The following is a 17,400-nucleotide window of genomic DNA, read 5'->3' as shown; positions in this document are numbered from 1 at the left end:
ACATCCTTAATAAAACAGGGAAATAGGAAAGATCTGAGTTGTGGTGGGGGACAGACAGAAAAATGTACAAACTCAAGATAGAAAGCTGAGAATATAACTGATCAAGAACATCACCGAGCATTTTGATACCCACGTTAAAAAGGGAACATGATGCACTCAGAGGAAGTATATAAGTTAAACTTTGCATAAATATTTTGACACAGATCTCTGTGAAAGGGAACCTGAACTGACTTAATGGATGGTAATTTCATAAAGTTGATATTCCCCATATGTCTCTTTCTTTCATTGTTTCTGATAAAATTTGAGTGCTAAATGAAAAATCAGCAATTTGTGGTAACATTTCTATGAGGATTAGTAGAATCAGTTATATAACTAAGGTTCCAATTCCTGTTGCATCTCGAGTTTTCTTGAACTAAATATCCTAAAAACCAGACTGTGCATGATATTAAAGGGAAAAACAGTTAGTTTTCACCATATCCAGAAAGAATACAGATGCATCTTGTTTTGGCCAAAAAACTTAGTTATTCTGAGAGTGATACATCAATTTCACATCCCAAAACTTGCATTAAAAGTTCCAAACACCTTCTGATTTGTAGTTCCTTGCACCAAAGTTATGGTTTATGTTTTAAGACAACCTTTGAACTTAAATTTACCTCATTATAAATTCATATGTTAGAGATTGAATCATGTCCCCCACAAAAGTCATGTTCAATCCCTCACCTGTGGCCTGTAATTGGGAACCTTTTGTATTAATAAATAAAATTTTGGGAAGCAGACATGGCTCAACTGATAGAACGTCTGTCTACCACATGGAGGGTCCAGGGTTCAATCCCCAGGGCCTCCTGACCCGTGTGGAGCTGGCCCATGCACAGTGCTGCTGCGTGCAAGAAGTGCCCTGCCACGCAGGGGCGCCCCTGTGTAGGGGACCCCCACGAGCCAGGAGTGCACCTCGTAAGGAGAGGCACCATGTGTGAAAAAAAAGCACAGCATGCCCAGGAGCGGGCACCGCACACATGGAGAGCTGACGTGGCAAGATGATGCAATGAGAAAAGAGATACAGATTCCCTGTGCCGCCAGATAATGCAAGCGGATGCAGAACAACACACAGTGAACAGACACAGACAGCAGACAACAGGGGGGAAGGGAGAGAAATAAATTTTAAAAATAAATCTTTGAAAATAAATAAATAAAATTTTGAATAGCTTATTAGTTAAGACGAGGCCAAACTGAGTGAAGGTGGGCCTTAATCTAACATGCCCAGGGTCCTCATAAGCAAAGGAAATTGGACACAGAAGTAGAAGAAAGAGGAAGAGAGAGAGCACAGTGCCATGAAGGCAGAGATGTATTTATAAACCAAGGTACCCCAAAGATTGCTGACAAGCCAGAACCAGAACACGACAGACTCCAGAAGAAAGCCTGGCCTAGTGAAACTCTGATGTTGGAGTTGCAGATTCCAAAACTATGAGACAGTAAATTCCCATTGTTTAAACCAACCAAGTTGGGGTATTTGTTTTAGCAGCCATGATAAACTAGGATTGTACACCTTTTGACTCCATGCTCCCTCGTTTGCATCAAGAATTTTACTTTGGTTTCTCCCAATGATAGGTAATGGTGTATCAGGGATGACTATCTGTTGTGACCATTTCTCCATCTCTAAAGTGAGAAATAAAAACCTGATCTCTTTTGAATAAATAAAGCACACTCTAGGAGTAAAAATTGAATTGTGCATATTAAATAGTAAAGAATTTCTTCAGACTGGGAGGTAGAAAGTAATTTATAATAGCTTGTGATTGTCCCATAATTGCTTTTCAGCAAACTTTTAAAAAAAATTTTTCTGGTCAGAATCGGCAGCTGCGGGCGCGCGCCCAGCCCCGTGGGAAGCTCCGGGAGGAAGGCGTCTCCACGGTGCCTCAGGCCCTGCGTCGGGGCCGCCGCTCCTGCTCCTTCTCCTCCCCGGGCGGGGCCCGGCGGCGGGCGGCGTCTTCCCAGATTCAAGATGACCAACGAAGAACCTCTTCCCAAAAAGGTTCGACTGAGTGAAACAGACTTCAAAGTTATGGCACGAGATGAGTTAATTCTAAGATGGAAACAATATGAAGCATATGTGCAAGCTTTGGAGGGCAAGTACACAGATCTTAACTCTAATGATGTAACTGGCTTAAGGGAATCTGAAGAAAAATTAAAGCAACAACAGCAAGAGTCTGCACGCAGGGAAAACATCCTTGTAATGAGGCTAGCCACCAAGCAACAAGAGATGCAAGAATGTACTACTCAAATCCAGTACCTGAAGCAAGTCCAGCAGCCTAGCGTTGCCCAGCTGAGATCAACAATTGTAGACCCAGCGATCGATCAACTTGTTTTTCCTAAAAATGAAAGGTGAACTGGAACAGACTAAAGACAAACTGGAACAAGCCCAAAATGAACTGAGTGCCTGGAAGTTTACGCCTGATAGGTAAGCAAATCATACTCCCCAGTCAAGACTTCCCTGACAGTCCCACTACGAGAAAGCTGTGGTGGGACAGCCAAGTACTCGTTTCCACACCAAGACTCAGACTTTTTGAGCCAAAAAAAAAAAAAAAAAGCCACATTCTTCTACTGTCCAGCTTGTAATGGTTAATGTAAAACTTATCAGATGAACCTTGTGTTTCAGCTTTTTTCTCTTCCCCCTCCCCTTGCTTCAGAGGCCTGATGGCGTCGGACTATTCCGAAGAAGTGGCCACCTCCGAAAATTCCCCTTCTAGAACATGTAGACACTTGAGAATGTTTCTGTTTGAAGAAAATAGAGGGAGAAACAAGTCTTAAAGTCTGTGGCACACTGTGTCTTCAGACAATTTGGAGGAATGAAAACCTAGAGATTTTAAATCATGAATTGAACATGTAAAATTCCAGTAAAATGTAAAAATGGAATATGCATCGCCCTTAACCTTGAGCATAGTGACTTAGAGACACTGTATATCGGTTTTGCCAATAAGACTGTGGACTTCATGCTTGTTGTTTGAACTTCTGGGTCAAAACTCAAATGAGGCTTGATATGATCAGATGCCTTCTGAAGTAGTGTATCAGTCAAACAGGCAAAAAGTTAATGGCGAAGTGTCGAATGCTTATCCAGGAGAATCAAGAGCTTGGAAGGCAGCTGTCCCAGGGACGTATTGCACAACTTGAAGCTGAGTTGGCTTTACAGAAGAAATATAGTGAGGAGCTTAAAAGCAGTCAGGATGAACTCAATGACTTCATCATTCAACTTGACGAAGAAGTAGAGGGTATGCAGAGTACCATTTTAGTTCTTCAGCAGCAACTGAAAGAGACACGCCAGCAGTTGGTGCAATATCAGCAGCAGCAGTCACAAAGCTTGGCCCCAAGCACCAGCAGGACTACATCTTCTGAACCTGTAGAACAAGCAGAGGCTACAAGTAAAGACTGCAGTCGTCTGGCTAATGGACCAAGTAATGGCAGCTCCTCCCATCAGAGGACGTCTGGGTCTGGATTTCATAGGGAGGGGAACATAACTGAAGATGACTTTGCTTCTTCTCCAGGAAATGGTAATAAGGTCTCCAACAGCTCTGAAGAGAGAACTGGCAGAGGAGGTAGTAGTTACATAAACCAACTCAGTGCGGGGTATGAAAGTGTAGACTCTCCCACGGGCAGTGAAAACTCTCTCACACACCACTCAAATGACACAGACTCCAATCATGACCCTCAAGAGGAGAAAGCAGTGAGTGGGAAAGGTAACCGAACTGTGGGTTCCCGCCACGTTCAGAATGGCTTGGACTCAAATGTAAATGTACAGGGCTCAGTTTTGTAATATTTTTCCAGCAAATTTTTATACAGTGTCATTTAATTTGGGAGAGGATACTGTTCAGAAAATTAACGCATACTTTTTGTCACAGTTTGCCTTTTCGTGGGTGTGTGTTTTGTTCTTTCTTTTTTTTTTTTTCCCATTTTTCCTTTTTTTGCTTCAATACCTCTGCCACTTTGGAACTTGTAACAGTTACTTTGAATGTTGCTAAAAGGACATTTTGTGTAGGGTCAAGTTATTTTTATATATGAGTTAATGTGAAGTTGTAAATGGAGATCTTTCCTTAAAGTATAACACAATGATGTCTGTATAAATCTGTGTATATTTAGAACCCGTGTTGTGTAAGGGCATTCTTACTTATACTGTTATTACACTTAGGCAACATTCAGATTTGTTATAGTAGATGTGGGTTTATGACTGCCAAGTTTTCCCAGTACAGTAGTTTTATCACTAAAAGTTGGACTTTTTGATGGACTCCTATAGTAGTTTCAGTGTTAGATACAGTTTTTTCCACCATACACATGTGCATTTTCTCTTTAGGTGACTGAATGTTTAAAAACTTTGTATGCATAGTTACTCAGTTTTTATGAACTGTTGTATCCTGTTAATGCATATTGCTCTGTGACTCCAATATATCTTACCTGTACTGACCAAACCCCTAAATAAAGATTTTTATTGTAACTCCTTCAAAAAAAAAAAAAAAAAATTTTTTTTCTAAACGCCAATATAATCTCTTCTTCCCCCCAGACAATTTAGTTTGGATTAACATCTTCCCTCTTGTATGTGTGTGTGTGTGTACTGCACTGAGTTAGTGCTGCAATAAATTTTATGGAATTAAAAAACAGAAATAGTTACCTTTTACTTTCCAACTGAGCAAATATAAATTAGGTGAAATACATCCCTCTGTGTTTTTATTTCTAACTTAGGTTGGAGGTCTTTCATCTTTTTTATCGTGTGTACACACATTGCATGCTATGGAAGGAGGCTGATCCAACAACCTATTAGAGACAAACTGTGTTTTCACTGTTGTCACCGTAAGGATTTCAACGGAACCTTGCCTGGCTTCTTCCTGGAGCGGGGGCCAATCACTATGACAAGTCTTGGGAGTTGATTGCTTATCACTGGAGGAATTGGTCATGTAGACCTCCAGGAGTGCGAGAATTTCTCTTCTCTTTTTGGGGACAGATGTCCCATCTGAGTCACAGGAATAAAGATGCAGATAGACTACAGATAATGGGGAAGCTATGATCAGAAAGAGCAAGTCTGAGTCAGCATCATATCTAGTGAATTCTAGACTATCCACAGGTCATTCTCTCCTTTTTTGCTCTCTGGACTGCTTCCAAAAATATTTTTAATGAGATTTTCATTGAATTTCAAATCAATGTGCCAGCCAAGGGAGACAGTAGGGAGTTAAAAATGAATGTAATGGGATTGCAAAGTAAGTGGAAAATATCATGGTCATTGGTCGTTAAAATTAGATTTTATTTTTATGTTTATGGTTTTTTTTTTTCAGGAGACAGAATATGTAGTGTTTGTCCTTACCTTGAAAATTAAAATAAAATATTAACAAATTGTTGGGGGTGAGGAGCACTTTACTGATTAACGTCCGATTGCCCAGTAGAGATTATTGTCTATCGGACCAGGTATGCCTTCCTGATGCATTTTCTTCTACCTGCTTATAGTTCTATTATTGTCCTATGGTGAATATTTTCCAACCATGATTTAACCTACTCTTCCTGAGAACAGGGATTCAAATCTCTGCTTATTTCAAGCATGGTTATCTTTGGGTTTTTTTTTTTTCTCCTCTGGGATTTGTCTTTTGACTTCCTAAAAATCTGGAATTTAGCGGGGCCTGCTCTTTTTGGTCTTATAGCAGATCATTACCAGCAGAACTAGTCAGTGGAAACAAGTAGGATGTTAACAAGTTACAAAACTTCAGGCTGAGGTTTCCTGACAGCTTCTTTCTAGATTTCTTACAGCAAAGTTTGTCTAAGTTTATTGTAGCTCCTCTGCTATTGGCCACTAGGAAAAGTATATCGTTCTACTATAGAAATTAGTTATTGAATGATTTTGCAAAATACAAGCTGCCTTTGTCAATTTTTCTAATTGGGCATGTTGCAGAACTCCAGAAGACACAGACTATTCTAACAAGGCTTGGTGGATAGGGGGATAAAGCGAGCTTATTGGCCCTAAGGATTGAAAAAATAATTTGCTTATTTAAATTTGTGCAGTTGTGTATTTCAGTTCCTTTAAGCAGACACTTTCATTTAAAAGATATAGTTTTGGGAAGCAGATGTGACTCAAGTGATTAGGCTCCTGTCTGCCGTATGGGAGGTCCAGGGTTGGAGGCCCAGGGCCTCCTGGTGGGGATGAGCTGGACCACACAGCAAGCTGGCCCAAGAGGGGGCTGGCCTGCACAGAGAGCTGGCCCACGTGGAGTGCTGGCCCACACGGAGAGCTGGTGCAGCAAAATGACACAACAAAAAGAGACACAAAGCAGCAGACCAGGGAGCTGAGGTAGTGCAAGAGAGTGAGTGCCTCTCTCCCACCCCGGGGGAGGGGGTCCCAGCATTGGTTCCTAGAGTCACCAGATGAGAATACAAGCAGACAGATGAGAACACAAGCAGACACGGAAAAGGATGCAGCGAATGGACACAGAGAAGAGACAACGGGGTTGGGGGGGTGGAAAAATGGATGGATGAATCTTTAAAATAAATAAATAAAAGATACAGTTTGTCTTAAGAACTAGGTTCTGAACTTCCCAACTTCAATCATGCCTTTTTCAGTCTTTCCTCGACTTAAACATCGCTATTTATGCCATTATGCCTTCAATCTAGTAACAGAATGGGACTCTGAGGCACAGTGTGAGAAGTTCATTTGGGGGTGATCCCAGGAGTGCTGGTAGGAGAATGGGGCAATGAGACATAGAAGGGAAGGCAGCCAAGACAGGAGTTAATGAGCTGATTTTTGTGTTGTTGACAGCTAGGGCTAAATCCCGCTGGAGACCTCTGGGAGATGGTAAAGAACATGCCTCAAGGCGAGGAACCTGGGATATTCATGTTCTTATTCCCCTCCATCGTTGCCTAAGGATTACTTTCCTGGCACTTCAGACAGCCCCCATGTTTGGGCTGAGCATGCCAGGTACTTGCTGTAAAGAGTCGCTATGAGAGTAGGAAGCCATCAGTGTGCACAGGGACCGTGAAAGCCAAGGAAAACAGGGTGTGTGGCAGGAGATACTGACAGTTTCACTGTAGTTACCAATACTCGGATCCCCTTTTCAACAGCTGCGGTTCTTCAAGTCTTGGGGGCAAAGTATAAAATGTCAAATATTGATCCGGCTTACAGAAAGTAGGAGAATTTATTGATTTTTAGATATGGATGTTACAGAGCTGGGACATTGATATTTATCACTTAGCCCAACAATGGTCATGCCAGTGTGAGCCATTTATTGAAGAATCCCTGCACAGATAACACAGAATTCTGCTCTCCAAACACTATGGCTTTCTATTCACATAGCCTCTTCCAAGTAAAACAGCCTTCTTCCCATATTTTTTGGTGCCAAATATAATTTATATATTAAGTCCATTGCTGCATATTAATATATGTTTCCCTAACCAACCTGTATCAATGACTTTGCTTCTCTTTTCTCACTCTAATGATACATTTCCTATATCAGTTTGGATGATTCTAATCTCAATTATTGGAGGTTACAACTTGAACTGACTTAAGCAGTAAGTACATATATTTTTTATTAATACGACCAAAATGTGCTGAGTGAGTTCAAACTTCAGGTGTGGCTGAACCCAAGGACTTAATATCCAACAGCAATTGGTTTTATCAATCTGCAAGTTATGCTACCCTGCCTCCAGGCTCTGTTTTCAGATAGACTAGTTTCTTATGAGGCCAACTTAGCTGCCAACAGCACCAGGCATCATTCTCCATGCTCCAAGTCAGGAGAAGAGAAAAATTATGCCTACTGACATTTTGGATAAAATCTTGGGCCTGACTCCCAGAGGTCCATTTGGATTGCATTTGTTTCCCTGAATGAATCCTATCCATGGAAAATAGGTTGATCAGACTATATAGACCTGCGATACCAGCCACCCAGGGAGTGGAGGTGGGTTATAGTAGAGGGCACCGGCAGAGCTCTTCCTGAGGATCATGGGTTAAGAGTGGGGCAAAGATCAGTTTGAATTGATTGCCATCATTTGATTCTTGAACAAATCAAGGGATTGATGGAAAGAAGAAAGTATGAATTCTGACCAGTATATTGCATGTCCAACCTTTGCAACACAGCACATCTTACTTTCCACATAGTTTGGTAATGATTTTGATAGTTTTCTGGCTCCCCCTCTCCTGCACTTATCAACATTTATAAATAACTCAATATGATGCCTTATAACCCAGCAGCTCACTGCAGAACAATTCCAGCTTCTCAACATTTCTCTGTCCTCAATCTAGAAATTGTCCCTGCAGGGGACACCTCATTGGCAATACATTTTTAAAAAGACCAATAATCTGATAAATATTAAGCTGCCTTGAATTTAAACTAAGAAGAGGAATTTTTTCTGCTTTCAAAGTGATACCTAATTTTAAACACTCCTCTTGGTCAAAAGTGTCCTCCAGTGGGTAAGATGTTTTTTTTTTTTTAAATGTAACTGAAAAGGAAATTGGGGTGAGAGGCTGCAGCGTGGACAGAATTACCGGGGATTGAACCCAGCACTTCTTCATGGGAAGCAGGCACTCAACCACTGAGCAACATCTGCGCTCCCATTAAACTTTTTAAGAAAATTTTAAAAAAAAGGAAATTGGTACTGTTCATTTTTATTTATGAATAACTCTAAAAGGTTTTCCAAACAGGAAATTTCCTGGGTGGCAATCAGATATCATGTGTTACCCCAAAGCTTCATACTATCCTCTGTCATTAGTCATTCCATCATTTAAGTTTCATAAACTTGTTTCAAATCCCATTCCTACAGAATCTGGTAAACTCAGTGTCTCTCACAAGACCTTTGGAGAGTCTTGGGAATGGCAAGTTTTGCCATTGAGTTTCACCTCATTGCTGTTGGCTCTCTTTTCTTAATCCTGGGTGATTTTTTTTAAAAAAATCTTCACTTCGCATGTCTCTTCTTGCTGTCGTCTCTACTCAGCATTGACCAATTTCTTTATTTCTTGAGGTACTGCCTGTACAATGCTGAGGAGACAAGAAGACCTCTGCCAAGGTTTTATAGGTCAGAGGTTCTCAAACTTTGGCACACATTCAAAATCTCCTGGAGAGCTTGTCAAACCCACCTTAATAGATCCCCGCCCCCCCCCCAAGGCCCCACCCCCAGAGTTTCTAATTCAGTAGGTCCAGGGTAGCACTTGAGAATTTGTATTTCTGACAAATGATGCTGAGGCTGCTGGTGAGGGAATCAATTTGAGAATCACTGTTTTATAGTAATAAAGGTTGAGGGCGAGGTAAATTACTATGGAAGATAAATTAAAATTTTAAATTGAACTTCCTATTTTTAGTAGTCCTTTAGATAAAACGTCTTCGGGACTTTTTCAGTAGTCTTAATCCAGGTAGAACCTACACTTTTTCTTTCCATTTTTGTCTGGCCCCTTCTCTGAAGGACTGACTTCGGACATTCAAAACTCCTCTTACTTTATTATACAGAACACTTGAGTTATCTTTGTCTCTTCATCTCAGTCCTAGACTATCCAGGCTAAGCCTTTGGTCTATTTATTTAAGTACACAAAACTTAATAAACATCAGTTCCTCTTCTTAATAAGGAAATTGTGTTTCTAACATGCATCACTCTCATCATTATTTCTGGTTCCCACGGGATCATCTTGATGTAGGATAATTTTAAGTTTGGCAGGAAGTCCTGCCTTTAGAAAAAACTCTCTAAGAACTCCCCAAAAAACTGTTATGTATGTAGATCAGGCAAAATGAATATTGGAGAAATTACTCAAATTGCCTTTGTCATTTCCTTCAAATGGAATTAAGAAAATTTCAACATTAAAAAAGTTGTCCGGTTGTACTTTCCATCAAACTTCAGGTTACACCAAAGATTTAATATTTACTGTAGGGAAGCCCTAAGATAAATTATGAAGTGCACCAGGCACTTCTGAAAGTTGTTTTCTGCTGTAGGGGATAACATTAGAGGTTGTCACAGAAGAATAACAATTCATGGTTAATTGTTTTTGTTTTTGGTGGGTTTTTTTTGAAGTGAGGAAAACCTTTAAATAAATAGTGTCAGAGGCTAATTTGAATTGGTCTCAAGAGGTCTTTGGGCCAACTGGTGTGAATGTGTGTGTGTGTTTATATATGTATATGCATACGTATATATGCATATAAATACACACATATACACACATTGTTTTTTTACTGTTATCCATTATTTATGCTTCTGAAAAGATTACCCATCGTTAGGATGATAATCAGTCTTCCTGCTGATACCCCATTTCCCCAGCAAGTGGTGCCCTGTAAACTTTATCCAATTCCCACCTCCCCATCCCCACCTGTCATTCAATTTGTTCATTTCCAATCTTTGTAGTTTCTACAGTAATATATGCTGGCCCAAACTTCCTTCATAAGTATATTTCTCAATGTAAAATGTAATTTTATTTTCATTCCCATCAAATAAAATACAAGAAAAAAAAAGGTTTGCATCACTCCAAATTTTTACAATCCAACTTTTAGGATGATGAGCAGTGAGGTTATTGTTTTGACTTCTTCCTAGCCCACTTTTTTCCTGGGGATTGTATTCCTTTCCACATATATGCGTTTAAAGAAATACATGCTTAAATAGACATTGGGCATAAATATTACCAATTACCTTATGATAAATAAAAATATCCATTTTGTTTTTACAGTAACTACAGCCCAGTAAATTCATGTTCTAAACAACTTAGTATAAAAAAGATACATGATGACTTTTACTTCAGTGACCTAAATTTTATATAGAAATTGACGAAAAAAGTATTTGTTCCTTTCAATCCCATACCAAGTAAATTATGCAAAAAAAACCACTTTAAATATCTTTAGAATCTCTGAATGATTTCCTTCCCTTATATAAGCCAAAAAAGCCTTTTCAAAACTCTTGTGGCAAACCATAGATGGTTTTAGTGAAGGCAAGAGTTTTTTGTTGGCAGTGATGGCTGGTGGTGGTGATTTGCTCAAGTGTTTTTAAAGAAATTTTCTTGTTACAGGTTTTAAGCTGATTGGAACCAGAATCACATTAATTACTAACAGGTATTTGATGGCTTCCAAAAATGGGGAAATATCCTCATCAAAGGAATCAGGGAAACTGTCCATATATTCCTTCAGTTTCTCTTCCTTTCCCCTTTCTGCAGAGTAGTTCCTGACTGAGTCAGTTCATTCGGATGCCCAGGCACCATACTGGCTGCCTTTATAGTCCCCTTTTCCTTCAGCAGATGTAGTAATGTCACTGGGAGATCTTTGGGGAATTTTCCTTTCTGCTCTTTACCCTCATTATTTCTGCCATCTGGTTCATTTCTGCTTTGCTTCCATTCAGCAGATGCATTCCCACTTCCCCTCCCAGACTGACCTGAATAAATCTCGTGTGATTGAGCATACCCATGAGTTTGGAGAGGTGCAGATGATGGATAAATGCCAAGGTCTCGAACTCACACAGACATGAAAAGAGAGATGTATTTCTACTCAAAGCATGAAGGAGACTTAAGTATATAATTCTTCACAGCCCCAAAATATTAATTTCTTACTTTCTAGGTCCATCAGGTCAACATAAACATATAAAAACTCATTTGTTGTCAAATTAAGTTCTTTTTTATATGATCTAAATTTATCCTGGTTTGGAGTGAAAAAAAATGTGACCTGTACCATTCAAATTTTCATAGCATTGGACATTTGTACAAATGGTACTTGATCATAAACTGTAGAGTTGCCTGTTGTTGATGTTTTACACGGGTTCAAATATTTAATGTGATCTCAATAATGTGCTCATGCTTGGAGAACATCAAAGTATAAGATAAACTCCATCACCTGTTAGACATTAGTTCTGCTGAGAAACATGACTCACCTATAAAATAGTTCTCATCAAAGTAAAGGCCACATTTTTAAGCCCTGAATTGTGAGGTAGAGGTTATGAAATGCATAGATTTGCGAAGAATGAAGACTCAGTTCTGGGAGGGAGAAAAGAAAAATTGATAAAAATGGATGATAAGGTAAGTTTTACCAGCCATTTTTACCACTAAGATGAAAACTTTATATAACTGTTTAAATCCTAAATTCCTTTTAAATGTTACTCCAGATATAATAATCTGAGGTAAAGATAAGATTAAAGTTTTAAGACATATGCCAAATTCAAACCTGCTGAGAAGATAAGGATTAGGTTAAGATAAACTGTAATTGCTAAAAGTTAAGATTATACTTCAATGTTTATTCAAGGCTTTCTTTGTAAAAGAATTTTTAAAAAAATTCTTCATCTCTTGTAACATAATTAATTTATAAATTTTGTGAAATATTTTGTGAATATTTTGTGAAATGAAGAAATTAACACTTTTGTGAAAATATATGTGAAACTATTTGGTACATGTTTTGAAATGCCTGATGAGGTCTGGGGGACCTCCACTGACAGGGTGGCTCTCAAAAGAAGGTGAGTAGGCAAGTGGTAAAAGTAGGACTCTATTCCCTGCATGAAGAAGATTTCCCTGTCCACATCCTGTGAGATGGAGATCCTTGAACTCTAGAATCAAGCGTGCTCCTTTTATATGATTTTCAATGAAATTATGAATGAAAAGTATCAGAAGGAGGACCCCCCCCATGTCAAATGCGATCAACTTTGGAGTCAAAATATGACTTGTGCATCACCATACTAAGAAGAGGTAATTTATATTAAATAAAAGTATGTGATGATGTTATAGGGAAATAGAGCTAATGGTTATAGATCTTTTAGAAATTATCAATGGAAGTTTTCTTATTTCAAGAATAAGCTTTGATGTCTTAACTATTTAACCTCAAACTGTTTATTTTAGAGACTAATGTAGCTTCTAAAGAATATGACTGACATTTATATTAACTTACCAGAAAGCATCTCCAAAGTTCCAAGTTAAGAACTTTGGAATTAACCTTCCTTTTTTACCCCAAATTAAACATTGTATATATTCTGACCTAGGTATACCATGCTGGGAAACATGGAATCATTAAATTATCAGGTTGATGGGATCTGAAACCTCATTAAATCCCAAAACATTTTATTGTTTTAAAAGTAAGTAAATTTTAGAACATAAAATAGAAAATTCTGTCATCTCTTTTAGATAATTATACTCACAGTCAGCCTGGGAGTTCAAAACACAGTGTCATGATTATGAAACCAAGGCTCACCTGTCTAGAGCATATTAAAACAGTGCAGTTAATACCAACAAAAAAGAAGCTGCCTATTTACTACTGCAATTACTAAATTAAGTGTTACACATGATAGCACCATCACATGTATGTTGACTTGGATATGATGTCAAATAGAAATGTCCAAGGGATTTATCAGGATATTAACTAGAGCTCCAGTGGCTAATAAAAAACTAGACATTCAGGTTTGGTTTAGTTGACTTGGGGATCAGGAAAAAAGTTGATTATCTAAGGAAGAGTCTATGTAAAAAGAAAAAGAGGATTAAAGTGCAGTTTTTAGATGAATTTTGAGCAAGAAAGGATGACATTAATAAAAAAGAAAGTCATCAACTAGTTTCCAGAGGGATGGTGTCCTCTAGATTGTCCACACTCAACAGGGACCAAGAAAATGAGGATAAGAAACCATTAGGGGAAGTGTGAGTAGGTCTAAAGCCAAGGGAAGATATCCAATTAGAAGGAGGAACATGAGCTCCAAACCAGATTGGTTAGAATGGTAAAAGAGTGAATCTGATTTTGGGATATGATGGAATCTGAGGTCAGAGAAGAGGATTTAACTTGAGACCTGACTCTAAAAGATGATGGTTTTCTCAGATCTGAAAGAAAGATGAAAGTGTAGGTACAAAAATACATTGACTTAAGACAAAAATTAAAGTTGAGGCTCATGTACTCAGCTTTCCCAGGTGTATGCGGGGAGGGATCACCCATTGAAAAGGTTTAGTTGATATTAGAATCTAGGAGAATAGAAAATATCTAAAACAATTTAGGTTAGGCATATAATGAGGATCCACTGGGAGTAAATTCAAGGATTGCTTAGCAGCAACAAGAAACAGATTGCTGTTGGAGTTTCATATTCCACAGGAGTGAGAAAGAACACTGGTTTTTTTACTGTGTTTACTTTGTGTCCTGGTGTTGTGAAAATTTGGCTAAACTTCTTGTGGTGGTTATTGATACCAAATACCTCACCGTTCAGGTTGGTGAATCTGTAATGAATCAGTGATATTACATTGACAAGATGAAAACTGTTTATTATGAACATGTTTTAGGCAAAAAAACCTTAAACTTTCTTGATTAATTTCATTTCTTTAAATAGCATCGTGTTCAGATGGCTAACTTTTGATCTATTTTTATTATGGGTACAAAAATAAAAATAAAAATAATGAAAGATGACAAAGTCAGAGTTTTCCCTGCTGAGTCCAAAATGAGACAAAAAATATCTGCAAAAACTGGGCAACTGAAAAACCAGGAAATCCAGTCTGCTCCCTTATAGGAAACAATGACATAGCTGAATTTGAGGGTAACCATAGAAATGAGGTCACCTTGCTATTTCTGGACAAGACATTTTCTCTTTGTTTGTTTGCTTACTTATGTATTGGGTATTGGAAAGGAAGAGAAAGAAAGGATTAGCAACTGAACATGCTTTCATGTTTTAAATTTACACAGCATTGCCAAATTCCAAAGAGCAAAGGCCTATTCATTTTCTACAACTTGGTGCACAACCAATAGACACAAATATGTAAGTGTCTTTCTAACACTCTCCAAAACATAAGCAGGACATGTAAGTAGAATGAGCCTTTCTGAATGCCTGGCTTAGAGGAATGGGAGAACTGATATTTGGAAAGTAAACACAGAACAGGAGTGTGAAAAATTTCCAAAACATTATATAATTAAAGTCCAAAGAATGAAATCTGTTTTCTTACAAAATGATTTTAGACTATATTGGCTGCTAAACTGAAGCAAAAGAGAGAAAGAGATATCTGGTCGAGATTGGTCAAATGGATAGTCACATACTTCCAAGGGATTACTTTTATTGCTATGCTAAGTAGAAAGCAATAAACATGTGAGGCCCAGGGCTTACAGATTTCCAAATTGTAATCATAAACCACGAAGCCTCTCCAAATTCTGTGTGTTAAATCTTAACTGACTGGCAAGGTGAAACCCACTTGATAAGACCATATCCAGATCCTATTTTTTTTTCTGCTTCAGGTTTAAGCCATGTTTATATGGACATACTTTAAAGATAACTAAACTATATTCAGATTTAATGTAAAGGTAAATAAATATCCCAGTAATTGTAAATAACCATTATGTAAATTATATTTTGTGATTGTATTATTCCAGTATGAATATAGCTCAAGATTATATTATTCCAGTGTGAATAAGTCCAATAGAACTAGGACTGGGATGGATTTGCATATATACAAAAACAAATAATAGCATTGGGAAAATTATTTGTACTTCATTTCATTACATAGTTATTTTTCTTAATTTCCTGTGTTGTGGGAGAACTAAAGACAGAGAGATCAGAAGGTGCCAAGTGAATGGGAGGTTACTTTCTAATACAATAGACAAGACCACCTACTAATAACAGCTTCAAGAGCTTGTGTTACAGCCTGCACAGGCCTCAGTTTCCCCATGAGGATGTCAATCTAGAATTTAAACACTAGGTGGTTTCCCGATAATTGCTAGTTTTAAAATTCTATTCTTTAACATATTACATTTGTATTGATGAATGACAAAATGAAAGGAATTTATGGGAGGCTGGGAAAGGATTAAGAACTGTTTTTGAAAAATAAGACATGATTGTGGTATTTAGGAGAGAAGGGCATTTTGACTGTTTGCTTGCTCTGCTCTAATACATGTGCTTCTTTGCATTGATTGAAACTAATTGACAAATGCTCTCCTGTCAGATCCATTGATCATTTTGAAGATGGCTCAGATAGGTTTATTTATGGGTATAATCATGGAAGAGTAAAAATCTTGTGGATTACATGACTTTCTACCATTACGTGAAATGAAAGCCTTCAATGTTCCATTTTCCACTCTTTCTTCATCCCCAATCCTGTAACAGTGAAAATTGAATGTAGCATCCTCCAGTTATGGCAGGCGTCATCATTCATTCCCCATTTGTGGCAAAACTAGGGCTGATAATTTTTGCTTGTAAATTATCTATCATTAAGTTTATTTTGCTACTAGTTAATTATTATTTACATTTTTTTAGTATTCTTGGTTCCTTGTAGCCAATATGCTTCATATTCATAAATCAGAAATATTCTACTCTTGGCAGAAGTATACAGTTTGTATTTGATCAGCCTTTATTTCTAGGATTTTGCTGTAATTGTCATTCTCCCTCCTTTTTTTTTTTTTTTGACAACTTCTTTCTTTTTTATTCACTGACTTCAATTTCTGAAATACTTTTAAAGTGTTTGCATTCCACTTGGATAATTTTCCAGCATCTCCATATCTCCTATGCTGTGAAAGGGAATTTGCCACAATTGTTAATCTTATAACATGTTCTCTTAAAATATAGTCAGAATTGATATGTTCCTGAAAAAATTAATTGAATACATTTCTGATGAAGTCAGTCTTGGAGAGATTGGTGACAACAATGAGGTATAGTTTGCCTGACAAGACTTTTATATGACAGTCCTCTTCATTTGGGTCTTCCATCTATTTTTTTTCACTGTTTACAAGTTTATTTCTGATTTGCAAAGATTATTTCCCTTTCCCCATGTTTTTAGAATTTCCTATATTCTTCCATTCAAACTTGGCTGCCACAACCAGATAGACAGAAAGTGCGGGGAACTTCTTTTTCTTGCATCTGTAGTGGAAACCTTAGCAGCAGACATTAACTGCTCCAATTCTGTCAGCGATGCACTCCATTTATTTTAATGACAGTAAACTTCTTATATTCTATTATATATATATATATAAAATACATATATATTTATATTCCCCACTAAGCTAGAGTTGATATGGAGAAATATAACATAGGGCATAGAATAATGGCTCTTTTACTCACTGTGGAAGTGGAATACAGTCACTTACATGTACTAGCTATGTAACCTGGGTTTTTTGTCTATTATATAGCACATACATGAAGGATCTATGGTAGTAACTGGTATATAATAATGTGAGATTAATAAGAGCTGAAACTCTTCACCATTCTCATTTTATACTATTTTGGGGTATAGTAGGTCACTGCCAAATGTAATTATGTCTTAAGAGACATGAATCGATCCACATAAGAATCATACATTTTTATGTTGCTCCATTCTGATTGTTAGATATTCAGCATAGGATAAACAAAAAATTCTTACTTAAAGAATGGGAGAGGAAAGGGAACACTTATTGTCTTCATTGTGTCAGCATAATACTAGATATTTTCATATGTTAATTTAATTTGGCAATAAGTGTTTGAGAAAGCCCAGATGGATAAAAAGGAACAGCATTT

The 17,400-nt window shown here is 37.7% G+C and overlaps 1 protein-coding gene and 1 non-coding gene across 2 annotated transcripts; one reads left to right on the top strand and one right to left on the bottom strand.

Moving 5' to 3' along the window:
* Positions 1 to 1,888: 1,888 nt before the first annotated feature.
* On the top strand, positions 1,889 to 4,477 carry LOC101418831 (pre-mRNA-splicing regulator WTAP-like). The gene is given in 3 exon segments (XM_058281900.2): positions 1,889 to 2,347; positions 2,349 to 2,452; positions 3,064 to 4,477. Coding segments are annotated over 3 exon segments (1,194 nt in total). The 5' UTR covers positions 1,889 to 1,996; the 3' UTR covers positions 3,803 to 4,477.
* A 12,216-nt stretch (positions 4,478 to 16,693) lies between these two features.
* On the bottom strand, positions 16,694 to 16,824 carry LOC111766577 (small nucleolar RNA SNORA31). The gene has a single exon (XR_002798598.1). It is a non-coding gene; the product is annotated as a small nucleolar RNA SNORA31 (small nucleolar RNA).
* Positions 16,825 to 17,400: the final 576 nt, after the last annotated feature.

Source organism: Dasypus novemcinctus, chromosome 2 (genome assembly GCF_030445035.2).
Source record: "Dasypus novemcinctus isolate mDasNov1 chromosome 2, mDasNov1.1.hap2, whole genome shotgun sequence".
NCBI lineage: Eukaryota > Metazoa > Chordata > Mammalia > Cingulata > Dasypodidae > Dasypus > Dasypus novemcinctus.
The sequence above is the reverse complement of the archived record's forward strand: the minus strand, read 5'-3'. Positions and strand labels throughout refer to the sequence as shown.